Source organism: Nematolebias whitei, chromosome 23 (genome assembly GCF_014905685.2).
Source record: "Nematolebias whitei isolate Nwh7 chromosome 23, NemWhi1, whole genome shotgun sequence".
NCBI lineage: Eukaryota > Metazoa > Chordata > Actinopteri > Cyprinodontiformes > Rivulidae > Nematolebias > Nematolebias whitei.
The window spans coordinates 9338351-9366283 of NC_056520.1; the positions used below are offsets into that span (position 1 = coordinate 9338351).

Here is a 27933-nt window from a genome sequence, read left to right on the forward strand (position 1 = left end):
ATTAATTGACAAATTTTAGAAGAAATGTTTATTTGTTTGGTGTGTAGTATCTTTTTTTGACCACCTGGTGGCAGTATAATATTGCTTTAAGAAAAATAGGAGGGAGGGCCCTTGACTTGACATGTGCTGACGTGGTGACATGTTGAACGCTCAGTGGTTTGAGCTCTTTAACATTTTTCACACAAAGCTTTTAATAAAAAAAAACAATTAAACAAGTTCTCAGCTTCTTTTTGCAGAGAAAAACAAGTGTCTACATGAAGGCACGGGTTTCAACCGTGAATTTTGGAACTTCGACAAGACGGAGGTTTATTCCCGAGGTCGGACGGTTAGCTTAGCTCGTAGTTTAACTTCTCAGCTTAGCTGCTTTAACGACTCAAAAATGCGATTTTGGACAGTTAAAACAGATTTTAAAGAGAAATGGTGGGGGGTCAGTGAAGAGCACCGGAGTTGAGCCTTTTGTCATCCAGTGTCTTCGGTAGAAAGAGAGACACAAAGAAACGATAAAGCCAATAAATGAAAATGAGGTTGATAATTTCATTCATCATGCGATTAATTGATTTATTGTTTATCGTGACAGGTCTAATAGCCCTACAGAACTTACACAAGGCAAGGTCAGTGAACAAGGCCAGGCTGATTCGGACAGATCCTGATCACCCACTCCATGGTGAGTTCAGGTTGCTTCCATCTGGACGCAGGTATCTGCTGCCCGGATGTAGGATGAACAGATTAAAAATCTCATTCCTCTCTGTAGCGATCAGGCTTCTCAACGAATGATGATTTCTGTATTGTTTTAAGTTTTGTCTGGTATGGATTGTTTTGTGTGCCTACTGACTGAAACAAATTGCCCCTTGGGGATAATAAAGATTCTTGATCTTGAACTTCAACAGCAAAGTTATGTTGTAATTTTGGTCAGTAGTTAAAATTGGCACTATTCGTAATTTCGTTCTCACTTGTTTTTTGATGTTGCGATACTAACGGACTCCATCTTTGATAGCAAATGCCCGTTTTTACTTTTATTTTTAAAGTACAACCTGCATTTGATTCTCTGTAGCTGCTACTTTTTCCTCACCTTCCATCCAAAGCTATGGGTGATATGGAAAAAGACTTTGACGTACGATCACAGCTCGGTGAGCTCTGCTGCTCTGTTCTCTTCTCCACAGCGACAATTAATAACCGTAATCAGTGCCAGCGTTTGACTGATGCTCCCTCCTGTTGGAATAACCGTCCCTACAGTGATTAGGACTGTGGTAATATTATTTAAAGTAATAACAGCAATGGTAACACATTTAAAGGCTTCCATCAAGCTCCTAATCACCTGGATTTATTAGATAAGAATATGTCAGACTGTCTGTAAAAGAGGCAGCTGCAGGCTATAGTTTCTTTCTGTGCGCTGGAACAATAGTCTGTGATTTTCAGTAGGAAATCAAGTCCACGTTTAAAAGGAAGTACAAGAATAGAGCTGGAAAGCAGGCTGGTTAACACCCTGCAGTCAGATCCAGCTGTTCTGGCTGACTGTTATATTTCCACGGCTGTCAATCACAGCGTTTCCTCCATTACCCCTGCAGACAGGATTTCCTCTAAGGTTAGGAACTGTGTAGGAATAGTCCTCATCGCTCATTTTGAATCTTTCGTTTAAGGTTGTTTACAGACAGCTGATCCTGTTTGTCATTGGCAAGATTTTATTTAATTTACTCTCAGACTGTAGGAATTAAAGTTGCACTCCCGGCTTTTAGCTGTGCGTTCTGCTGTAACGATATTCTTTATATTTGAGCCGGAGGGGGAAGGAAACGGCTCAGGGATTAGCGGAGCTTTTCTCTGGTAATGGAACTGCTGAGTTGGAATTGCGCCATGTGGCGGCAGGGATGTCGGTCGGAGGTTGGGGGTTACCTGCCGTTCACGCTCCATGCAGGATTAGGGCTGTAATGGCCGGCTAATAGAGCTCATATGTTGCGCTCACATGAACGCTGTGGGGAAGTCGGTGTTGGCCAGAGTTCATGTGGGATTTATAGTGGCTCAGCATGAACTTTAGAACTCTCCAAAACGAGCCATTTATTAGGCCGCTTTGGGCCAGTCTCAAATCAGCAATCAAGTCGTCCACATCGGCCTGTCACGATAAACAATGAACCAGTTAATCGCATGATAAATTAAGATTATCTACCTCGTTTTCATTTATCGGTTTTATCGTTTCTTCGTGTCTCTCTCTTTCTACTGAAGACACTGGACGACAAAAGACTCAACTCTGGTGTTCTTCACTGACCTTTCCCTTTTCTCTTTTCTTGAAAATCTGTTTTAACCGTCCAAAATCGTGTTTTTGGCTCGTTAAAAGCGGCTTTGCTACGAGCTAAGCTAACAGACCGACATCAGGGAAAAACCTCCGTCTTGTCGAAGCTCCAAAAATTCATGGTTGAAACACGTGCCTTCGTGTAAAAAGTTGTTTTTCTCTACAAAAAGAAGCTGAGAACTTATTTACTGATTTTCTATTAAAAGCTTTGTGTGACAAATACTTTGCTAAAGAGCTCAAACCACACCGAGCGTCCACCATTTTGTGAACCGAAAAACTGGAAAGACAGCCCATGTCGCGTCAAAGGGCCTCCCTCCCATTTTTCTTAGAGACGCTGCTCGCTCCCTCACTATCCATCCTTTGGTTCAAACAGTCTTATACTGCCATCTAGTGGTCAAAAAAGGTACTACATCCAAAGTAAATTCAACAGTTCTTCTTAAATTTGACAATAATTACTAATTATTGTCAAATTTCAAACATTTTCATCTATCGCAATAATTTCTGAGACAATTAATTGCCCAACAAAATTTGTTATCGTGACAGGCCTAAACCCTACACCGTCTGACCACAAACTGTCTCATCACTACATCCCACCATGCTGCTGCAATGCTGGCAGAGTCATATAGACATTGTTCATGGGAAAAGCTACTATTGTACTGGACTTTAACTGTTGGAGTCTAGTTGGTGACTCAAAATTGCCAGAAAATTACAGGAAAATCTGCAACTTTTCAGTTTCAGTCTCACTTAATGTGCGTTTGCGACCAGCGAGCCGTGCTGTTGCAAGGTTTGGCCAACTTTTCAATAACTCAGCTTTTTTTTTCTTGCAAATATGATTCTATGTCATGAATATTACAACCACAGCTTCAAAAAGGTTAGGAAGTTGTGTAAAAATGTAAATACAAACCGAATGTAAGGATTTGCAAATCTTATAAACTCTTATTTGATCCACAATTGAACAAAGTAAACATATCAAGTGTTGAAACTAAAACGTACCATTTTTATAAAGCAGGTTTTTTAAAATTTGATGGCAGCAACTAATCTATTGAAACAACCAAACAGTGGTACAAATAAAAAACCAGTTAGAGGAGGAGTTTGCAACAGGTCCATACGAGGACTAGGTATAAAAAGAGAATTCCAGAGATGCCGCATCTCTTAGAATTAAAAATGGGCACAGGTTCACCAGTCCGAGAACTGTTTCCAATAATAATAATTAAAACAATTCCTCAATGGAAAATTGGCAAGACTTTGGATTTCCCATAATCTACAATTCATAAAAACATCAAAGAACATTCTCTGATGGTATTGGGGTGCCCTAGTGCTGCTGCTTTGGACCAGTTTTTCAACCATTTTTATAATTGGAATGGTTTCAGTCCTAATGCTCTATACATGTATACACATTTGCAATGCTCGGGACAATTTACAGAGAAAATTTGTCATAAATTCTTCTGAACATGATCAGAACAGAAGCAACAAGACTGCAAGCTTCTTCGACTCACTCAAGAACACCGAGAACCCCCGTGAACATTTTGAGACATTTTAGAACGGCGTTTATCAGCTCATCTCCAGAAGCTGCAGTCCAGTGAGATACTGCTTTTAGGGAATCAAATTCTCCACAGTCACGGTTCTCAGAAGGTTTGTGGTCTGTGATTGATTTCCTGTGGAAAAATGTGGAAGTGTGGAAAGGGTCTGGTAGCAGTGGGTTAATTTGCTGCCTCCGTCTTTACATAGAAAGACAGGGACACGGTGCTGCAGGCCCATATTGAAAGGGTTTTCTTAAAGGTAGCTAGGTAAAACAACTAGTAGTTTCATCAACAACTTAATGAATATTTTTTGGAAAACTTTCTGGAGCACCTCCCTCAAAGCATGTGTGCTTCCTGATCTATAGTCACTCTTCGCGGAGCGAAGAGGGGAATTGGAAATTCCCTCCATCTGTGTGCCCATCTTGTGAGCTGGATAACTTGAAAAATAATGAGGCTTTGCCACTGTCTCAACTCTCATCGACTCCTCGTGACACTGCACCAGTTAAGAGCCTCCCAACGGTCTGCGCCCACCCCACTCAGCCCCGCACGCACACTCGGAAACAGTGTGCAGCTCAGATGTGTCTCTCGTCTACTCCCCCGTCGGCACTGACATAGTGCTAAGCTAGCGGCGCACAATACAGGTGTGCTAGCTAAAAAGGTAAAGGCAGCACTCACGCTGCCTCTTCTGTCATGCTGAACCCTCACCCCACCCCACTCCCTGACTCACTCAAAAACAGCATCAGATGTGTCCCCCCCCCCCCCCCCCCCCCCCCCCCCACCCCACCCCCCCCCACCGCACCCGCCCCCCCCCCCCCCCCCCCCATCAAGATGAGTACCCTGCCATGGCAAGTTACTTAGAAGAAACACTGATCAGCACTTTATTTTTGCATGTTCACGGTACTAAATTATTTTTTTCTTTTGTCTTCCAGGGAGCGAAGCCGAGACCGGCACAAATCTCGGAACAAAGACAGTCGCTCGGAAAAATCCGTCACGATCAACACGCCGCCAGCAGAGCCACTACTGGGCGACTCAACTGCTCGAAGTGAGCAGGCTCAGGTAGGGCTGAACGTCAACACGCACAGACTTTAATCAACCAATGACTTACAAGTTCACTGAGGATAATTATCCCCACAGGTCACTTGAGTCGATTCCTGGTTGGGTAACTGGGTTAGTCTGATTTGGAAAGGATTTGAGGAGATTTGTCAGTCAATCGAGTTGGAATCTATTAGCGCTCACGGCCTGAGCTGAGATGGGCCATCTGGTTCATCAGCGCGAGAGCCAGCAAGGCTGGTCCATCTTTGGTTTGGGTGGTTTTGGTGTGTGTTTGAAACAGGATTCAAAAAGTCGCCTCACTGAGCACTAGAGGTTCGCTTGATCCAGCGTTAAAGACGAGATTCAGTTCAAAGTGAAAAAGCAGCCTCGGTTCCTTCTGAGATGGACCAGGCTAAACCAAAAACCCCACTTCAGCTGCTTTTCACTATCGGAGCTGAACCATTATGACTCAGACATGTAAAGATATCAAAATGTGGATTATTTAACAAGAGAGAGATGTAAGGTAGGAGTCTTGCGTTTTCAGCTTAAATTGTCACAGTTTAAACACTTGCTGACGGAAAACTTTATTTTTTTTTTAGTAAGATCATGTGTTTTCCCATGTGGGCATTTGTGTGTTTGTCTGTCAGCAAAAATACCTTATGAACCACGGGGCAGGTTTTATTAAATGTGTGGGTAAAACTTTTGGTTGTAGTTCTTGGGAAAGACAGATCAAATATCATATCAGATCGCACCGGTTCAGCCGGACCAGTTTCTTACGGCCCGACGTGTTAAGGCGTAAAATTCACGGCAGCACTTGAGAAATACACGACTTCAAGATATTATCAACTGTGAAAGTACGACGAGCAAACGTTTTCTTGCGTTTCTTGTGGAGTTTTATCGTTATGACGCTCAGATTTGGTGGAACCTCTTCAGTCTTTATCTTGAAATGAGCTTAGACCCTAAAGCTGGTTCTTTCACTGTTTGGGCGGCTTTTAATGACAGATTTTTAGTGGTTGCAGTTCTTCAAATATTTAATTACCGTATTTTACGGACCATAAGCCACTACTTTTTTCACAAGCTTTGAACACCATGGCTCGTACAATGCACAGCTAATTTATGGATTTTTTTTGTTTTTTGACAATCTTAACGAGCTTCATGCTGCCAAAACATTTAGCCTCGTCACACCTGGGCTCTCACATAGCTGCCTAATACATGGTTCTGTTGGGGGGTGGGTTCTTGTGACTCGAGACTACCTGTATAAATAAAGCCAACAAAGTTCAGTCAGGTCATCTGGATGGTTTCTTTTTTTTTGTCCTTCATCCAAAGGACTTCATCAATTCGAGGTGCCACAAACTCATTCGCACAAGCAGCACACTCCCAGTTTGCTGGTGATATAATGGTTTCTGGGGCCCACCCTCTCCCCCGTCGACTCCTCTGAGGCAGCCATAGCCAAAGTGGTTCAAAACGTCAAAGTTCAAGAAGTGTACAAAATTTTATTTTTTAATTGGTGTGCACGGCTAATATTCAGATGCACTCAATAGTCCGGAAATTACGGTAACTGTTCCTCTTTCTCTGAAACTGCTGCTATAAAGACCGCTGTAGAGATTTTAATCATTCTCAAATGACTGGAAATACAAAAGTTTTTTATAAACTGGAGAAAAGGCATTTTAAGTCAACATGCAGCGTGAACGCTGAGCGCGCGGTGAAAAAAGTTGTAACTCTAGCTAAACGCCAAACGGAGCAAAAGGCTTACAAGAAGCTAAAAGAAGCAAAAGGCCCCCCAGAAGAAAAGTAGCAAAGCACAAGCCTAAACTAAAAAGAGGTAGCTAAAAGATAAATGTAGTAAAACCGAACCTAAAAACTAAAAGTAGGATATTTGGCTGTAATAGTAGCAAACTGTTAGCAAAAAGGTAAAATGAGCAAAATGCTAGCTAAGAGCACCAAAAGGTTAGCTAGAAGCCAAAAATTTCAAAACACAATCCTAATTTCAAAGCCTAGCTAAAACCTAAATGTAGCAAAAGGCTCGCTAGAAGCTAAAGTTGTAAAAGGCTAGCTAAAACTAGCATATTGTTTGCTAATAGTAGCATACGTTAAATAAGTTAAAAATTGCAGTTAGCTATCTAGATTAGCATCACAAAGCTGGTTTATAGCTAAAAGCAGCAAAAGGCTAGCTAGAAGCGAAAAGTAGCAAAAGTCTGGTTGAAAACGTAATAGTAGCTAAAGAGGACAAAAATAGAGCAGCTATGCCGAAGCAATTTCATAAAGAATTTTTTTTTAGGAATTTATTTGTAAACACCATGAAATATTTTGAAAGGTATAAAAGTTACAGCAAACTGGAGGAGTGGTGGCGCAGAGGTTAGAGAAGGTGGACCTGTGACCGGAAGGTCGTCGGTTCAACTCCCCCATACCAACAACATCCGAATTTAGGTGGGAAAGGTGAAGCACCCACACCTGCCTCCACTCTCATTTGCCCCGCCCTGGACCCTTTTGCTCGGTGGTCTGTGGTTGTGTCAGGGAGGGCATCCGGCGTAAAAACATTTGCCAAGTCTTCGTGCGAGTTAGTTCGCTGTGGCGACCCCTGAAGAAGAGAGCAGCTGAAATAAATAAATAAAAGTTACAGACAAGCACAAGTCATAACAGCCGTCCCGTAATGAGCTGAATGTTTTGTAATAGGAATATCTAAGATGGTATAAAAGATGCTGAAGTAGTTCAATTATAGAAAACCTCTACATAAAAACAAAATCAGGAAAACTGGTATAAAATGGTCGCTCGTCACCTTTCATGTTCTTTCTGTTTTTGTCTTGTAACTCCAAAATCAGAAGTTTCAACTTACTCATGTATGACTTTACTTACTGTTTTCAAAACGTGTGTCAAAAGATGACTACTCTCCGGAGACGGCGCAGCGTCGTGGACTGACCCACTGGGCGCTCTCTTTATTCCTCGGATGAACTCATCAGTCGACCTTCTGAACGTCTGACTCCGTTCCTGCGTCATGATGGGATTTGCCACGCGGTACGGCCATGTTGAGCAATTTTGCTCCTCATGTCTAATTCATGCCGCAGCCTGCAGAGATGCGACTGTCAGACCGGCGAGGCCTCGGCTTCAGATTGAGTGATCAGAGCTTGATATTCCACCGAGACCGAGGCTCAGCACCGATCCTCGCGTGCCTCACACAGTCTGAATGTTGTTGGGTTTTTTTTGTCTGAATGAGTCAGTCTTGCGTCTGAGTCTCTGTGTGCAGTGCCGCGCTCATTGCTCCGCTGTTGGGACTTAATCAGAGCTTTGGCTGACGAAGCACCTCATAGCCTAAGGCAGGGGTGTCCTTACCATCCAGCAGAGAAGTTTCCCATGTGGTGCCTCACCGCAGGACTGAGAAAATAAGAGTTTTTCACCAGAATGTACTGTAAATCATGACTGGAGACTGCAATTATCAGCAAAACTGTTCAGAGGACTGACCTGCGGTGACGATATTTAAACACTTGTCAAATTAGAATTATGTTTTCAAAGCAACATCATGCACATGGATTTTTTTTTCTGTTTGAACAAAGCTTGACGTATGGCTAGAATCCTAATGCTATGTGAAGCTAACCCTAAATGAAGTTGCTTTGGAAATGGAAATGGAAAGGATCATCTGCGAGGGAGTTTTCATATTAAAGCCAAAAGGACTTTGATGTCTCCACAACTTAGAGGAAGGAGTGGTGGTATGTAGATGGAGTGAAGTAGCTACGTAGCCTCACACGCAGGAAGTAAATATGAATAATGTGTACATTGATTCTGAAGTTATGCAGTCTAGTGTTTTCCCTAGATCACCTCCTTTGGTGGGGGCACTCATCGTATTTTTTAATTTTTTTTTGTCGGGAGCAGGCCGGAGTTACATCTGTGTCACCCGCCTGCTAGCTTATCACTGACAGATGGGATGGGATGGAGTCGTGTGTGTTGCTTGCCCGCTAGCTTAGCGCTGTGTTGCTGCCAGTTTTTATCGACTGGGGGGTGGGGGGGTTGCACATCTGCGTTTAGCGCTATGTTGCTGCTGGTAATTGTTGATTGGGTTGGGGGGTAGCGGAACGGGAGATCAGCAGAATTTTTTTCTAGCCCATTTGTATTGCTCCCTGCGCTACATCAGTACTGTCAGTTGTTGATGGGTTGGGGGTGGGGTTCGATAGACAGGGCGCTCAGTTATGTTGAAGAAGCAGGGCGCCCATTTGTATAATGATAATAGGCCTGTCACAATAAACAATAAATCAATTAATCGCACGATAAATGAAAATTATCGACCTGATATTCATTTATCGGCTTTATCGTTTCTTCGCATCTCTTTCTACTGAAGACACTGGATGGCAAAAAGCTCAACTCCGGTGCTCTTCACTGACACTTCCCTTTCTCTTTTCTCTTTAAAATCTGTTTTAACCGTCCAAAATTGCGTTTTCCGATCGTTAAAAGCAGCTAAGCTGAGAAGCTAAGCTAACAGGCCGACCTTGGGGAAAAAAACCTCAGTCTTGTCGAAGCTCCAAAATTCACGGTTGAAACCCGTGCCTTTGTGTAAAAAGTTGTTTTTCTCTGCAAAAAGAAGCTGAGAACTTGTTTACTGATAAAAAAAATAATAATAATTAAAAGCTTTGTGTGAAAAATGCTATGCTAAAGAGCTCAAACCACACCGAGCGTCCGCCATTTTTAGAACTGAAAAACAGGAATGAGAGACAGCCCATGTCACGTCAAAGGGCCTCCCTCCCATTTTTCTTAAATGCGCACGCTGCTCGCTCCCTCACTATCCATCCTTTGGTTAGTCTTATACTGCCATCTGGTGGTCAAAAAAGGTACTACACGCAAAACAAATTCACAAACATTTCTTTTTAAATTTGACAATAATTACTAATTATTGTCAAATTTCAAACAATATTATCGTTTATCGCAATCATTTCTGAGACAATCGTCCAGCAGAATTTGTTATTGTGACAGGCCTAAATGGTAGGGGAAACACTGCAGTCGGAGACATGTTTGCTTCATCCAGTGTTTACATTTGATCTTGCCGCATTGTGCCTGCTATAGTGCAGGATTGCGGTTCTGGAACAGAAGTAATGCACTGAACATAGAAACAAACTCGAGTATCGATCCCATCACGCTAGTGTTGATACAATCCAACACCAACGTTGCTATCTTATGTTTGTGTAGATTCACAGTCGTCTTGGAGAGACACGATTTGACTTAATTTGTCATGTTCAAACGGTCATAAAAAATAAAATCAGGGCAAAAAATTGCATTTGTGCAAATTCTACCTGCAGTGTGAACGTAACCTTAGTTTGAAGGTGATGCTAAATGAATAAACTGAATTAATTGAACTAAAAGGGCCTTGATTTTCTCAGTCTGTGTGCTTTTTATGATTGTCTACTGTCGTCTTTATCTACTGTTGTCATCAATCTTTGTTAAAATCAGGTCTCCCTTGAAAATGCGTCACCGAGGCTCAATGGGGATTAACTGTATAAATAAAGGTTGACTCGAATAAAGGTTGAATGAAGAAAGAAAGGGCCTAAATGGGTCCAATATGATGTTTAATAAAATAATGTGCACGGCCAATAATGCACTTCTACAAGCTGTGCTGGTAAAAATAGGCTGTGCAAAGTGTGGCCACACGGCTCACTGGTTCCTTGGTCGCAAATACTTTGAATTCAAAGAAACTGAAACTGAAAACATTCCTTTTTTCTTGCAATGTTGAGTCATCAGCTAGTCCAGCAGTTGTAACCCATTAAGATACCACCTTTAGGATTGTTGCTGAACAAATACGCTTTTTCAAAGAAGTGGATAATCACTGATGATGATGGTGGCCTTTTTTTCTAGGACATTATCTCCAGTTTACAGTTGTGAGACCAGCTATGTTGTATGGTCTGGAGACATTGGCATTGACAAAAAGACAGGAGAAAGAACAGGAAGTGGCAGAAATGAAGATGTTGAGGTTCTCCTTAGGAGTGACAAGGATGAATAAGATTAGGAATGAGATCATCAGAGGTACAACACATGTGGAATAACTTAGAGATAAGGATAGAGAGGACAGACTGAGACAGTTTGGACATGTCCAGAGGAGGAACAGTGTTTATACTTGTAGAAGGATGTTAGAAATGCAGCTGCCAGGACAAAGACGAAGAGATGTATGGATGCAGTTAGAGAGGACATGGAGGTTGTTGGAGTGAGGACAGAGGATGCAGAGGACAGAGTGAGATGGAAGAGGAGGACTCACTATGGTGACCCCTGAAGAGGGAAAAGCCAAAAGAAAAAGAAGAAGATTGTCCACAGTTTATGGTAGGCATTTTCACCAATGATTGGTTAAAACAAAACTCTCATGGCAAGTTGCTTCACTTTTGGGAACCAGTCCAAACCTCCAGGCTTTATGCTAATGTGTGATTTTTTCAAATTTCTGTCTTTAAAGCCAACGGCTTGGCTGGTTCTGTCAGTATCCGTCGTCCGTGGCTGGTCCACGTCTGCTCCACGTCTGCTCCACGTCTGCTCCACGTCTGCTCCGAGCTGTTGTTTAAACATTTGTGGGAATGGAAGCGAGTACAGCAGACATATTGACGTTGTATTGATGGTCTGGCGCTAAGCCGTTTTTGTAACTGGGTCAGTTCATTCTGCTGTTATTGCTGTGTTTAACTGGATATTTGGTAGGAAGAAGTGGATTAGAGTCGCTTGAGTTGCGTTGGCAGCTCAGGGGTGATATAAAGGGGTGTCAAACAGGAGAAAGGTGATACGTTTCAACCAGAAAGCATCCTTGTGAGTTAGCACCTTCCTTGTCAGGGGTGTGAGGCTTGTGTGACTTTTTGCACATCAGATCTGGAAGGTAGAGTTACTTGGCTCGTGTGAACATTTATTCAGAGACAAGCACATTCTGGCAACCTAACAAGGCAATTTGACTTGAGGGGCTAATGATGTTCATTTCTCGCAAGGACTCTAAAAGACACGGTCCTCTGTCAAATAACTTTTTGACTCTTTTTCTTAAACAGAGCTTGTCCTCATACTGTCGCCTCAGATCGGTTACCTTTAGCTGCTTTGATGCATCAGCTGTTTGCTGAATGGAGCTGAACGTTGTATGCACGGCACTCTGTGCGCTTGGCATTTCATGGCAGACCGCCCCACAGGTAGCTCTGTCACTTCGAGCTCAAAAGTGAGGGGTGACCCAACGGTAGACATGAGTTATTGAATTGGGAGGAGAGCTTGTGTTCATGTTTAGGATCCCTTCTTTCTGGTGAGTACTTCCTCCCTCAGCTTCCTGAGTCTTCGCTTTTTGTAATTTACTCTGTGTTGGAAAGAAAATGTAACAAAGCTTGGGATCATAGCTTCTTTTGCGTAACATCTCAAAGACAATTTGCAGTACTCTGAGGTTAGCTTTGTGGCTAAAGGGAGGTTAGCTTTATTGTTATAGGCCAATTAGTCGTAGCTTTTGATGGAATTTAATGACTTTGTCCTTTTTGTTTTGAATATTTTTATCAGAATGTGGGTAACAATGTTTTTTTTGTGTGTGTTTGAGATAGTACCCGGTTTTTATGTTTATCTGCCTTTTTCTGGTATAATCACCTACATTGTACGGACCAGTAGTCCTTACGGAGTCCAAAGCGTGGTCCAAACGTGGTGGAATTTCATTTTTGGGTTAGGGCTAAGGTAAGACTTGAGTTTAGGGTAATTGTTAGTTTTAGGCTACATAATTCAATGGAAGTCAATGTGTTACCCGCCTGCTAGCTTAGCGCTACGTTGCTGCCGGTTCTTATGGACAGAGTAAGGGAATGTGGAGCGGTACATCAGTAGCATTTTTGCTAGCGTGTATGTATTACATCCCGCCCTACATCAATACATACAGTTGTCAATGGGGGGATGTAGGGAGTTCGGTAGGCGGGGCACTCAGTTTTGTTGACGGGGCGGAGTCCCATCTGTGTTGTCCACATGCTAGCTTAGTGCTACGTTGCTGCCGGTGTTATGCACGGTGGTGGGGGTGCGAATCAGTACGTCAGTAGCATTTTTGCTAGCGCGTTTGTATTGTGCCCCGTGCTACATCAATACTGACAGTTGTCAAGGGGGGTGGGGGTGTCGGTAGGCAGTGCGCTCAGTTCTGTTGATGAGGCGGGCACCCTGCTCGTATAATGGTGGGGGAAACACTGGTTAAGATGTACAATCTTGTCCATGTCTTTGTGTGACACTTTATTAGCAAAATGTCTGTTACACCACTAAATGGATTTTGAGATATCTCTCAAATACTAATCGTTCGTTGTACCTCTACAACTCATTGACATTTGCCGTTCATCATGCTTCAAGATGGCTGCATCAGCTAATTGACCCTTAAAAACACGAAAATGGACATAAAAGTAGTCAATTTTACAAATATTGGGGTAAAACTTGCTATGCCAGTAGTGGAGTCACTCTCATCACAAACTCAAGGTGATAACACTGTGGCTTTACCCGTTTGGGGTCAGCCCTGTCTGTCTGTTAGCAAAATAGCTCATGAACTACTTGACATATATTTATGAAACTCAGAACCGTGTCACTGGCTGTACATCTACAACTGATTAACCTTTGGAGTTCAACCAACGCAAACTGACCTTATAAAACACAGAAATGGCTATAAATTGGACAATTTTACAGCTATTCAGCTACAACCCGATGTGGTAGTAGCTGAGAGTCATTCACAACACATACTCTAACAAATAACTCATAATGTTACTTTAATGATTTGACCAAAACGGCTACAACTCAATCATTTCCCACCATAAGGTGATTTTTTTTTTTTTTTATCTAAAAGGAGATGAGATTTATAATCCTTCAACAAATGTTAAGCTTATACCCATAGTAGAGTGTGTATAAAGCTTGCTGGCAGTTACTTGGATGGAAACAGTGCTTTACCTTCTTATAGCACACACATGAACACACACTGGCCCGTGGCGGCACGGTGACACCATGGTGCTCGCTGGGTCAGAAGCAATGGATGGAGAGTGGTGCTGAGGCAAGATACGAGCAGAGAACGAGGGAGGGCGCCTTGAGGGGGAACGTGGGGGAGGGATAGACGGAGACGAACCATGGCACCTGATTGGTGGTGGCTTTTGTTTAATTCGCTCGCTAATTGTGCTCCTCTGGTCACCATCCATCAATCCATTCCTCGCTCCCCTCAGCTCCAGCTGCTGTCAGAACAGCCCCGTGGGACTGGCTGCTCACTCCACTGTCTTCTCAACTCCTTTTCCTCTGCCCTCGCTCTTTGCGTCGTTTTTTTTTTTTCATTTATTATTTTATTTCCACAAAGCCCCGCTCACATTATCTGCACAGTCCCACACAACGTCTCCTGAGGCATGATGGGAGACGTTTCTATATAAAGCAAAGGGCTGGAGCGTCAGTGAGGTCGCACGCAGTCAAACTGGCACAGTACGATGGATCAGAGGGAGGGAAGCAGCGGCTCGGTCCATTCGAGACGTTCGTCTGAGCTGGACTGGAGTCAGGTTTAGGAGGCGGGGATTTGTGTGGACGCGGTGATGGAGGTGGAAGTTCTGCAGGTGGTGGAGGTCTGTGAGGACATAGAGGAGCTAAAGGAAGTGGTCGTCAGCACCATAGAAGAAGAATTTAATACTAGTTCGCCTCCGATGTCCAGCTGTGGGCGAGGGACTAAAACAAGCCAGGTGAGACACTCGGCAGAAACGATTCTGCACAAACAACCGCTGCTAAAGCTTAGTTTGAATTTTTCATAAAATCAGCTGCATGAGCGGTGACACATAAAGCCAGTAAAACTAATCTGTTCTGGATTTTGCTCCTAAACGTGGCTGGTGCCGGTGCCTGCCACCCTTCAATAACTTATTTGGTTTTCTGTTGTTAAATTATCTATGACGTCAAGAACCTTTTGATGCAACTAGTTCTTGCATATAAACAACAAAAATATTGTTTCTAATCTTCATATCAGCACCAGGCACGGGTCAGAGTGAGATACTGACAACATGAAAACCCAGAGCAAAAATATATTGTAAATTTTATTGGTGTTATCACAAAAACACGTTATTGCTGTAACGATACTTTACATACTGGTATATTATCTATTATCTAGCCAACTTGTTTGAACCAACCTGTTCCCCTACTCGCCTGTGGTGGCGCTGCACCAAGAACTACTGAAAGAAACTATACAAAAACCTCTGAAGAAGCCACTTCTTCTTCTTCTTTTTCTTCTTCTTCTTCTGGAAATAAAAACAAAAATGGAGTGGCATCAAGTTTTAGCAGTTTTAGGAGTTATATTTTGTTATTTTTCAAAAATGGACTCAGCATGAGCTGAAGATGAGACAGAAAACCATGGAGAATATTGTTTTTCACACAAGGCAGCTGACGGCTCCATATGAGGTAAGAGAAATGCGTGTTTGTTTGCCCTGCGCTGTACTCCACTTCTTGCTTGTGGAGCGGGGCCCGGTCTGTTTGCATTCACACTGTACTCGAACCGCACTGGAGTTTTCTTCTACCGGACCGAGAACTAGGTTTTAACTCGGGCCAGAGTTCGCCTTTTTGTTCCGTGAAAGAGTTCGATGGCGCGTTCACACCTCCCCATACGAACCGGACTTCCTAGGAAAACGGGCTAGAGTTCGATTAAAGCGGACTAAACGGGGCTGGTGTGAATGCACCCTCAAAGTGGCTGTAGACAGGAAGGGTCTCTTGTAATGGTCCATCCCACAGTGGATCCTAAGAAACTGGCTGCAGATGCCGTCCGATCCGTCCACCCAGACTCGGCTGGCCTCTCGGTTCCCCCGGACTGTAGGACCGCCTGAATGCCGTGCAGAACTCCTCCCAGAGCGATGGCCACTCCTCCCAGCAGTCTGCCGAGCTCCTCGTCACTGTGGACAGCCAACTGTAGTTGTCGAGGGACGATCCTGTCCTTCTGCTGTCATGAGCCGTGTTTCCTGCTAGTTCCAGGATCTCAGTGGTCAGGCACTAGAGCACAGCTGGCAGGTAGATGAGAATGCGTCCGCAGAACATCCTTTTCAACCCATCTGAGATTTGGGGCTGTAGTTGAGATATTATTTGAGCTTTTGAGATGTTAATCAGCTGCTGTTGGTTGTAGAAAACTGCCTTGTTGCCATGGTTACACATCAGAACAAATGTCCAAAACTAAAAAAGTTTCAGTAAAAATCCTTCCAGCTGCACAGCATCTGATACCAGAGGAAACAATCATCCAAAAAACTGTGATTTACATCCAGTAAAACAGGAATTAAAGTTTCCAAAAGCAAAATCTCAGAATGAAAGTAACATGCAGCCACCTTGAGCGACGCAATTCTGAAATTATCACATTCATACACTGATGGGACACACATCGGAGGCAATGAGGAGTTCAGTGTCTTGCCCAGGGACACTTCAGCATGGGACTGCTGGTGGAATCGAAAGCCCAACTCTTGCATTGGAGGACGACTGCTCTAACCACTCAGCCACAGCCGCCCTGTGTGTAACTATATCATCATCTACCAGAGAAAGACAGCATATTTGCCTAAATTATTAAAATTAACCAATGAAGTCAACAGTTTTTTTTTTGTCTGTTAGCAAAATATTATATGAACTACTGGATATGTTTTAACGAAACTCTTAATCATTATCTGTTCTGTCAGTGTTTCCTCTACCATTATACAAGGAGGATGCCCCGCCCGGTCAACAGAACCGAGCGCCCTGCCTACCTATCCCACCCCCACACAGCACTGATGTAGCGCTAAGCTAGCAGCACACGATACAGAAGTGCTAGCTAAAAAGCTAGCACAGGTAGCGCTCCACTTCCCTCACGCTGATCCGAGCCATTTCCTTCAGCATCCCCCCACCCCCTGTCGACACTGTGGGGAGAAACAATGCGCAACACAGACGTGTCTCCATCTCCGCCCCATCAACAAAAATTGAAGTTATGAGCGCCCTGCCAAGGCATGTTACATGTAACACTGACTACGGTATTAACAAAATTTTGGTGTCCCTGTTCAACATGGCCACAACAGCTAACTGAACTTTGCCAACACTAAAATAGCTGTATCAGTCAGTTTTACAGATATTGAGTGTGGTACCTGGGTGTGGTAGTGAGCCGAGTCATTCGCAACATATTCTGAGAGCTAGCGCAGTTTGTGAGATACTGATCTGATATATTTTTCATGTACTTATACTCCTAAGTGTTCTGATACCACAGTACCTGCTACCACCATACAATAGCATGACGTTCATCTCTCAGTTGAGCAATTCGATGGTAAAAGGAAAGCAATAACAACTGAATAAACGTAGATTATTTTATTATTTTTATATTTTTGAGTTAGCTAGTACGCACTCCTTAACAGTTGTTGGTGGTAATGCACCTCAAAGTTGTTTGCTAACCGTCAATAAACACCTCCATAAGAAGAAAAAGCAGTGTGGCGGTGTTTCAGTGGAGACCAAACGAAAAGCGAATTGAGCTCAGCAAAACTGTCAAGAAAAGGGATGAAATCTAACACGTCAAACACAAGCAATTCAATAAAACCTCTATACAACCAACATGACGCCAACATCAGAGTTTAACAACAGTGAGAAGCTACAGTTTGAGCGGAAGAGGATCCTGGGAAAATACAGGTTTTAGTCCAAGCTTCCTGACAATCTCGTCAGTAAGTGCATTTGGAAAAAACTATTTCTGACATGGCTATGTTGGAAGAGTTAACATATTTTCATATTAATTATAAGAAGTTGCATTTATTAGTAGCCTACTTGTGTCAGTACTCTGAATTGGCAAGTACTCACATACGTTCTTGTACTTTCACTTGGTTTGAAAAGAAGTATATTAGTGCATCCCTAACCAAACTGACTACAGTGTCATCAATTCTTATTGCAAGAAAGTCTAATCCTTTGGCATGAAATGAGCGTTTTAATGTTGAATTAGAGGTTACCGGTTAGGTAACGTTCGTGTTTTTGTTGTCCCTTTGTTGCCTCTTCTTGGTCAAGTTCTGCCCAAGTGTCCCAACGTATGTTTTTGTTTTTCACTTGTTTCCGTCTTTGTCCTGACAAGTTCTTGGCAGTCACACGCTGTCCACGTTGTGTTTAACAGGCGGTGAGGAGCTCTTTGGGAATGCATGGCTTCTTGTTTTGCACACACACACACCTCGCCTCCCAGGAGGGAGTAAAGTGCACTTGTTCCTGCAAAGAGCAGAGGAGCTTTGTTTGCACTCCACTTAAAGCTGAACAACAGAAAACAGGCTTTCAGGGGGATGGTTGATTTACTGGGAGAGACAATAACTGTTATTTATACCCAGGTAGAGAAAGAGTGCACACAATACTCAGCTGAAAGCTTGGTAAAAGGCATTCTGGTGCTATATATACCTAGTTTTCTGAGCAACCTTTGTCTTTTGATTAACTGTCTTAAAAGATATGGCAGAAACGTTTTAAATAGTTTGGTGATGCATTAAGACATGACCAAATCTCAAATAGCAAAATGAAGCACAGTCAGTTTTGTTCACACGGTTCTCTGCAGATAAAAAACTAATTTTCTGGATAAAGCTACACATTTTGCGAAAGAAATTCCTGACTGTTGACGTAGAACTTGTAGCTCTTACAAGACATGGTCTCTTTGTTTCTTCTGCTGAAAATGACACATTTTTCATATTAACCAAAAGTTTTTCTGTTCTAGTTTCTTACATTTACCTGTAGAGGGTGGTTTAGTGTCTCAGTCTCCTTCGGTTGGTCAAAAAAAAAAAAAAGAATCGGTTTCAATTCAATTCAGTTTATTTATATAGCGCCAAGTCGCAACAGAAGTCGTCTCAGGACACTGAACAGAAACATTCATATATAAAAATAATAATTTAACATTTATTATCTGAGGAGCAGACTGCTTTGAGTTTAACTCCATCGCAGAACTCTCATCATGAGCAAGCGTGAAGGCGACGGTGGAAAGAAAAAACTCCCTCATGAGGAAGAAACCTTTAGCAGAACCAGACTCAGGACAAGGTGACATCTTCTTTGACTGGCTGGGTTTGAGAGGAACAGATACACAATGGCAGGTCAAGAATAATATGTTACGGTAGAAATAGTATCAAATCAAACTATTCCGTTTTAGCAAATCATTTAAGGAAATGAGGTCAGTTTGTCCTCCAGTAGCCTAAGCCTATAGCAGATTAGAGTTATCAATCAGCCTAACATGCTTGTTTTTGTCCTGTGGTAGGAAACCAGAGTAGAGAGACCATGCCAACTCCACTCAGAAAGTCTCCCAGGCCAGGATTTGAACCAGGACGACCTGCTCGCTGAGAGGCAGCAGCTCTACCAACCGTGCCCCACTATAATATATTAAATGATAATAAACATTTTATTTATTTGCTGCTTTTACGGCTTAAGTCAGCCATGTTGGAGCATCTGGCACTTCTAAGTTGCTTTCACTGTTTTAGTGACGCAGAATATTTCAGAGAACATCGGTCTTTCCTCCGTCTGCTCTCTGGATCAATCATCTCCTCCCTTTAATTGGCTGTCTCGTTATTGAACATTCCCATCGTGCTCTTGCCCTTTACTCGTACCTTCTTGATCTCCGTCTTCTCTCCACTCCCGTCGGTTTCTATCTGTCGGTCCTTATATTCGTGTGATGAATGGAACCAGACTTGCTGTGAGACTGTTGGAACTGAACCAAATCAGCCTGCGATGATTGGTTAATCCCGTGAGGAACATGCGAGTGACTAAAGTCTATTTTTAGTTGTGCAGTCAGAGGGAAAGCCCAGGTAGAGATCCATATATGAAATAGTCCCAAATTTCTGTAAGAATGGCTAGATTTTCTTAATGTTAGGTATTTTTAGGGAATACGTTTTTCTTTTTACAGCATCTAAATGTGTATTTTTCTGATTTATTCATAATCTATTTTGTGTCATGCCAAAAATATAACAAAAAAAGTCAGTTCCAATTGTTAAATGTCTTGAAGCAATGTGTTATTCAGAGCTCAGTGAGCAATGATTGGATCTCTACTATGAGATGCAGTGATTCACCTCTCCCTCTGGCTGTTGTCGAGGTTCGCTATGGTCAAAAAAGTATTCTTCCTCATACCTAATGCCCATTGATTTCCTTTCTCATCTACACGAACACAACCCGCTCATCTCCACCAGCTAAACGGGATTAATACCTCAGGATCTGTCAGCAGCTGTTAGGCAGAATAGAAACGCTGTGCTCCACATCACATAAAAGTCATTACTTAGGCTGAAACCTATTTCCCACCCAAATGCCTTCCCCATGGCCATCAATTTAAAGTCACATGGAAAACTGGTTAAATTATACTACAACATGATGTATTCCTTCAAGAAGTCAATACGCCAACAGTTGTGAAAATACTGTGGTGGCTATGTTAACACGGGCTCCCAAGTTCCCATTCAGACTTAGCACTAGCATCTGTCTTGACTTATCCAGGAGTGGATGGCTTTTATGTGCATTAAAAATATCTTCACCCAGACCATCTTTGGTGGTAGTCTGGACCCCTTTTATCCACATTTGGTTGTTGGAACACAATCTGTCCAGAACAGTGTGTTACGTATTTTATCCACCAAAGTGAGCAGGTACAAAATAAGGCCCAACTATTTATTTTTATTATTAAGTTCAAGAATCTTTATTTTCCCCAAGAGGCAATTTGTTTCACAGTCAGTAGGCACAATAAACATCCATACTAGACAAGACATTGAGACATTAAAATAATAGAAATCATCGCTGTTCATTCAGAAGCCTGATCTCTACAGGGATGAATGAGTTTTTCGGTCTGTTCGTCCTACATCTGGGCAGCAGATACCTGTGTCCAAATGAAAGCAACCTGAACTCACCATGGAGTGGGTGATCAGGATCTGCCAGAATAAGCCTGGCCTTGCTCACTGACCTCCCCTTGTGTAGGGCAGTGAGGTTAGGGCTATGCCAGTAGTTTTGCTGCACATTAATTAATATATTGTCATGTTGTTATTATTGAGAAAATTGGCAGAAATAATATTGTGGTAGCATCCCCCCCCCCCCCCCCCGACACCCCCAGGTGTCAGTATATTAAATATTGTTTTGCCTCATCCCTGATAATTGTTGTCAGCCCTTAATTATTTTTGACTCCACGCAAACAAAAGCATTCAGTCCTGCCTTTTGTGGAGCGTTTAACTCTATTAAGGGAGAGTAATACCACCGGGGAGTGGTGGCGCAGAGGTTAGAGAGGTGGGCTTGTGATCCGAAGATCGCCGGTTCGCGCCCCGGCCCCGACAACATCAAAATTGTGGGTGGGGTAGGTGAAACATCCACACTTGCCCCCACCCTCATTCGCCCCACCCTGGGCCCATGAGCAAGGCCCTTAACCCCCACCATGTGCTCCCTAAACAGGTCTCTCTTGAAAATGAGTTCTCGTGGCTCAATGAGACTAACCTGGATAAATAAAGGCTAAATGAAAAAAAAAAATTAATACTTGAAGAAAATAATGAGGTGTTGCTTCTCTGTGGGGGATTATTGCTTCATGTGAATAGAGAGCCTGTTGCAGAGGTCTCTCTGGAGGGTGAGAGCTCTTCAGGCCTCTTCTCTAATTATAAACAAAGAGGCTTTCTTTGTTCTGCTCTATGGCCTCCACTTCCTTTATCTGGGCTGAAGCACAAATTGTCAGCAAATTGGATGTTAACTAATGAATTCTACTGCTTGTTTTGTTTTTTAGGTATGTTAAACTATGCCCAAAAAATTTAAACCATTCACCGTCTGTAGAAAGGCGCTCAATAACATTTGTGCCAGTGTCTGTGTGTGCTTAAGTGTGTGTGTGTCTTAGCAAAATACCATTGGATATACATCATTTAGTCATTCTAATTCGAGCTGGCCACTACAGCTAAGTAACCTTATCAAACGTAGCATCCTGTCAAAGGCGGGACGTATTATGGTAAAGTCTTCGTACTTGCATAAATTTTCTCTTGCCCCGCCCATAACTTCTGATAATTTAACGAAATTTCATACATGTGCATCATCACTAGACAGAGTGTTGGGTACACTTCCAAGGTCAAAGCCACAAATCAAGGGCAAGTGTTTTACGAGGTCTTTGCTGGTTCGGGCCATTGCTATAGATTGCTGTATAATAGTTGGTTGAGGGACGTATAATGCCTTATGCGGTACTTTTTTAAACACATAGTTCTAAAATCTGGTTTGGTAGTAGCTGAGAATCATCCTCAACACATACCTTAAGTGCTTACTGACAGTGCAAGGTCTTTGTTCAGATCATTGGCAAAACCTGTTGGGGTCGGCCTGTTTGTCTCGAAATATCTTTTGAACACATTGACATATTTTAATGACATTTTCTGTACATAAAGATTGTATATACATAAAAAAACTGACTAACTTTTGAAGTCAGCCCAATCAAGATGGCCACCACATCTAAGCCAAATTAAAAAACACCAAAATGGCTAATGATTCCATCAATTTTACAAATGTTGAGCTAAAACCTGGCGTGGTAGTAGCTGGAAGTCATTCAGAGCACATAACCTGAGCGCTGACACATTGCACATTCCTTCAAAGACTGTTAAGCTTTTAATTATTTAAAGTTTTTTTTCTCACCTTAAATGTTCCTTTTATGTGTCTTTGCGTCCCTGAATAAATGAGATGGCGACATTTTGCCCTATTTAGAATGCCTGATGTCCCGTTGCCCACAGGAATGCAACGGCATGTGCACTCTGACACTTTGAACCCAAGTCGCGCATTCCGCAGACTCGTTGCGTTTTCTTGAGATAGGTCAGCGGAGATGTTCGGCTCTGTCCAAAGAACTGCACGGTGACACGGATATTTACAACCTCATGTCAAAGGCCAAACAGATCAAGGGTGGATTTCATGGCCGGACCCCATCAAAGAGACCGTCTGTGGAAACTACACCAACGACTGAACGCTCAACATGTCAAGAACCTGAAGTGATACTCTACTGGTGTTCCCCATGGAATATGCTGCGCCACTTTTAAAGCTTTTCCTGATTGTTAGTAAATTATTTGAAGCCCAAAATAATCTGTGTGAACTTGTAAAAACTGTCAGAGTTAAGAACTAAAATCATCTCAATGTTCAGAGTTAAAGGCATTTTAGTCAGTCCTTGGAAATTACATTATGTGGTAGATACTGAGACATCTGGCAATGGATGTTATGTTAGCACACGGAGTATGGGTTGAGGATAACTCGTTGCAACTACCATGCCTAACTTTATCTTCATTGTGTAAATTGGACTGAGTTATAGCCATATTTGCTTTAGCTAGTGTTGATCAGCTGTGGTATTCTTCTTAAGTTGGTTTTGTCTAAAAATGAAATGATTTTTTATAAATGATTACTTTCTAACAGTTTCATTAAAATCCATATTATCTGTTTCTTAAAGACACGGGGTTGGCTCTAACAACTGTTTGCAACGATTTTTATCAAAGATGACGCACAATGTACGTGTCTGAGTTTGTTAAGCTCAACTATTACCCAGCCAAATTTTAACTCGACCTCTAAATTCAGAGTCATAGTCATTTTGTGTTTCTTAAAATTGGTTGTATGGGGCGGCCATCTGGAGTTGGGTTGACTTCAAAAGTTAATCAGTTGTAGATGTACATTCAGTGAGGACTTGGAGAGTTTGCTCAAACCCTGTCCAGTTGTTATCAGAAGTTTTGCTAACAGACAGACAAATGAACACACTCACAGAGAAATGGACAGTAACTAGCTTACTGTTGGTTCTTACTGAAAGAGATTTTATCACCCACTGTTTGACTACCGGTAGTTTTGATTTTGTTGTCCCACGTCGTGGAACACTGAAGGATATTGGAAATTACGGGTACATAGGCCTGTCACAATAACAAATTTTGCTGGGCGATTAATTGTCTCAGAAATTATTGCGATAAACGATAATATTGTTTGAAATTTGACAATAATTAATATTGTCAAATATAAGAAGAAATGTTGCTTAATTTTTGTGTGTAGTACCTTTTTTGACCATTCAATGGCAGTATAAGACTGTTTGAACCGAAGGATGGATAGTGAGTGAGCAGTGTGTCTCTTTAAGAAAAACGGGAGGGAGGCTTCTTGATGTGACATGGGCTCTGTCTCGCGTTACTGTTTTTCGGTTCTCAAAATGGCGGACGCTCGGTGTGGTTTGAGCTCTTTAGCATAGCATTTGTCACACAGAGCTTTTAATAAAAAATTAGTAAGCAAGTTCTCAGCTTCTTTTTGCAGAGAAAAACAACGTATTAGATGAAGGCACGGGTTTCAACCATGAATTTTGGAGCTTTGACAAGGCAGGTTTTTTCCCGAGGTCAGCCTGTTAGCTTAGCTCGTAGCTTAGCTTCTCAGCTTAGCTGCTTTTAACGATCCAAAAACAGGATTTTGGATGATTTAAACAGATTTTAAAGAGAAAAGCGAAAGGGAGGGGTCAGTGAAGAGCACCGGAGTTGAGCTTTTTGTCATCCAGCGTCCAGTAGAAAGAGACCGACGCAAAGAAACGATAAACCTAATAAATGAAAATGAGGTAGATAATTTTCATTTATCATGCGATTAATTGATTTATTGTTTATTGCGACAGGTCTAACGGTGGTACTAATGATCCGGTGAGGACCAAGCCTAAACTACCAGAATGTTCTTTTCAAAGACTTCTGGAAAAGGTGAATGGTGCGACTTTGAGTATATTCTGGTTTCTTTCTCATATTTTCAGGATGACAACTGGGGCGAGACCACGACGGCCATTACTGGCACATCGGAGCACAGCCTCTCCCAGGAGGATATTGTTCGCATCACCAAGGACCTTGAGGACAGCGTGGGGCTCGACTGCCGCCGATACTTCGCCCGGACCATCGCTGTGATCCTGGGCCTGCTGGTGTTCCTCACACCGCTGGCCTTCCTCACACTGCCACGCATCCTGTGGCCGGAGAAGCTGCAGAGCTGCGGGACGGCCTGCGAGGGCCTCTTCATCTCCGTGGCCTTCAAGCTGCTCATCCTGCTGCTGGCCGTCTGGGCGCTCTTCTTCAGGCCGCCACGGGCCGGACTCCCGCGCGTCTTTGTTTTCCAGGTTCTCCTGGCCGTGTTGGTGTTCCTCCTTGTCGTCTCCTACTGGCTCTTTTACAGTGTCCGGATTCTTGACGCTCAGGTGTGTAAGAATAAATCAAAAAGCTGTTGTTTCTTTTACTCTGAGCGTAGAGTGGAACTAAAAATACACATGGAATTTGAAGTAGGATTTTTAGAAGCATGAGTCGGAGAGATACTGCAGACACATTCATTTTAAAGCCTTCAGGAGTTGAAATAAATAAAAAGACAACCAAAACACAGGTTTCTGCATTCCACAGGGGTGTGTGTTTGGTGTGTCAGTTCTAATCTAAATCCCTGTTGGTTCTACTTTCAGAATGCTTGAGGAAAATACACAAACAGAAAATCTAAAAAGGCTCCTTTGAAATCTGCTTTAATATTTAAATGCTCTACATTTAGCCTTACACGTGTTTAACCTAAATTATCCCTGCACAAGTAATTTTTTTTTTTTGCTTTGAAAAATGTTTATAAACATTAAGACATGTGGGGTTTGGCAGTATTCTGGGTTATCAAAGCTGCTGTTATTATGTCAGACAGTCAAGTAAGTTTAAACTTCTGCTGCCATTCCACAAGTAAACTGAGAACTCCGCAAACTCCAACAGATACTGGCTTGTGTCTCACTTAGAAGCAGTTATGAGGACCTATGGGTTTGCTTTTGTACCTTCAGAGGAAGTTCCCCACACCACAGGGCCACATCACCAACAACAATGTGAAACTCCATAATTGGAGCAATTTGTTGTGTTTTTTTTTTTAGATCTTAAAGGTTCAGGACTTCAAGGTAGGATTGCATCAGTTATCAGCTCAGAGCCCCTTCTTGTTTGCTCTGGTGATGGACCAACTAACAGATGAGGTCAGGCAGGAATTCCCGTGAACTATGATGTTTGCAGATGACATTGTGATCTGTGGTGAGAACAGGGAACAGGTGGAAGAGAACTTGGAGAGGTGGAGGTATGCACTTGAAAGAAGAGGAATGAAATTCAGCCGTAGTAAGACAGAGTACGTGTGTGAATGAGAGGGAGGCCGGTGGAACAGTGAGGCTACAAGGAACAGAGCTCACAAAGGTGCAGGACTTCAAGTACTTGGGGTCCACTGTCCAAGAAAATGGGGAGTGTGGTAAAGAGGTGAAAAAGAGAGTCCAGGCAGGATGGAGTGGATGGAGAAAAGTTGCAGGAGTGATTTGGGACGAAAAGGTGTCAGCAAAGGTCAAAGGAAAAGTTTATAGGACAACTGTGAGACCAGCTATGTTGTATGGTCTGGAGACGGAGACATGGACAAAAAGACAGGAGACAGAACTGGAAGTGTCAGAAATGAAGATGTTGAGGTTCTTCTTAGAAGTGACAAGGTTGGATAAGATTAGGAATGAGATCATCAGAGGTACAGCACAGGTTGAACAACTGGGAGATCAAGTTAGAGAGGCCAGACTGAGATGGTTTAATGAAAACAAAACAACAACAATGATGGAGATAATGTGTTCATATAAATCCCAATTACCTACATGTTTTTTGGTCATGTGATAGATTACAACCATGGTCAGAGGTTGTTGGGATAATAGACGAAGTTCTTCAAACAAAATTCCTGCGCCACAATTTAGGCAAAAAACTCAGGAACCTTTAGGAACTTTTCAAGACAATTTGTCACCAGCATTCGCAACCCAGCGAGTTGGGAGTGGTGGAGCAGAGGTTAGAGAAGGCGAACCTGTGATCATAAGGTCACTGGTTCGACAATGTCATAATGTGGGTGGGGAAAAATGAAGCACCCACTCCTGTCTCCAACCTCATTTGCCCAATTCTGGGCCCTTAAACGAGGCACTTAACCCCCACCCTCTTCTCCCTCGGACACCCTAGATGGCAGCTCCCTGCTCCACACAGAGAGCTGTGGTAGCTCAGAGGTCTGTGATTGCATCAGGAAGGGAATCCGGCGTAAAAACAATCGCCAAGTCTTTGAGTTTGTTTGCTGTGGCCCCCTGATGAAGGGAGCATCCGAAAGGAGGAGGAAAAATGTTGCAACCCAGTCACTGCTTCGACGTAGACTGTAGACAAACCTCGGCTGGTTTCTAATGAGTCATTTCAAACTCAACAGGACTCGGACAGACACTGGTCCACCCTAAGGACAAAGCACACAAACAGAGTGGTGTGGTGTATGCGGTCCACTGCATCGAGGAATGTCCAGATCTCTATATTGGAGAAACCAAATGGCTTCTTCACAGACACATGGCTCAACACAAGAGAGCCAGCTCTTCAGGAGAAGACTCAGTTGTTTACCTACACCTCAAAGATAAGGGACACTCTTTTCTCAGTCCAAAATGTTCACATTTTGGATTGAGAAAACAGATGGTTTGAGAAGGGGATGAAGGAAGCTATCAATGTAAATAGAGAGAAACTATCTTTAAACAGAGGAGGAGGCCTCAGATTTCAACACTCAAAAACCTAATGCAGCTTATGTCCTGATACCGTCATTTTGACTCCAATCAAGAACTTCATTCATGTGTCCAGAGTGGCCCATCTGTGATTCAGACTAACAAAGACTCTAACGAACCTCTATTGTGAGGAGTGATAGAGCAATATGCATGTGTATCTAGCATACAGAACACCTGAACTCATAACTCAAACGCCACACTCTCAGTTGAATGGAGAAAGCTCCTTGGAGGAGAAGCGAAACGTCTTCAGCTACAAAATAAAAACTCATTTGTTTTGCTTTAACCCTTTTTTTTTTCATTGGATTTCTAACGAGTCCTTCTTTGTGTACACAGGACCAAAACTACCAGGGCGTGGTCCAGTACGCCGTGTCCCTGGTGGACGCGCTGCTCTTCATTCACTACCTGGCCGTCGTCCTGCTGGAGCTCCGGCAGCTCCAGCCGTGCTTCTCCGTGTGCGTCACGCGCTCCACGGACGGCGCCACGAGGCACTACAACCTGGGCCAGCTCAGGTGAGACAGAACCCTCGTCTGGGGACACGGAGGGGTTTGTGTTGCTCTTCTGTGGACAGCGTTCTTCAGGGGTCGCTGCTCAGGTTGACAGAGATGTCACCCACCGTCAAAAGGCGAACAATAATGCGCTTCTGTGTACGCTTGTTTGTCTGTTAGCAAAATATCTAATAAATCATTGTGCAAATTCTAATG

The 27933-nt window shown here is 42.9% G+C and overlaps 1 protein-coding gene across 1 annotated transcript in view; it reads left to right on the forward strand.

The window, feature by feature from the left end:
* Positions 1-27933, forward strand: part of vangl1 (VANGL planar cell polarity protein 1) — a 77204-nt gene that overhangs the window by 33694 nt on the left and 15577 nt on the right. Inside the window, exons 3-5 of the mRNA XM_037696311.1 lie at positions 4731-4857; positions 24449-24880; positions 27566-27741. Coding sequence (XP_037552239.1) covers positions 4731-4857; positions 24449-24880; positions 27566-27741 — 735 coding nt within the window. The remainder of the gene's footprint in view (positions 1-4730; positions 4858-24448; positions 24881-27565; positions 27742-27933) is intronic.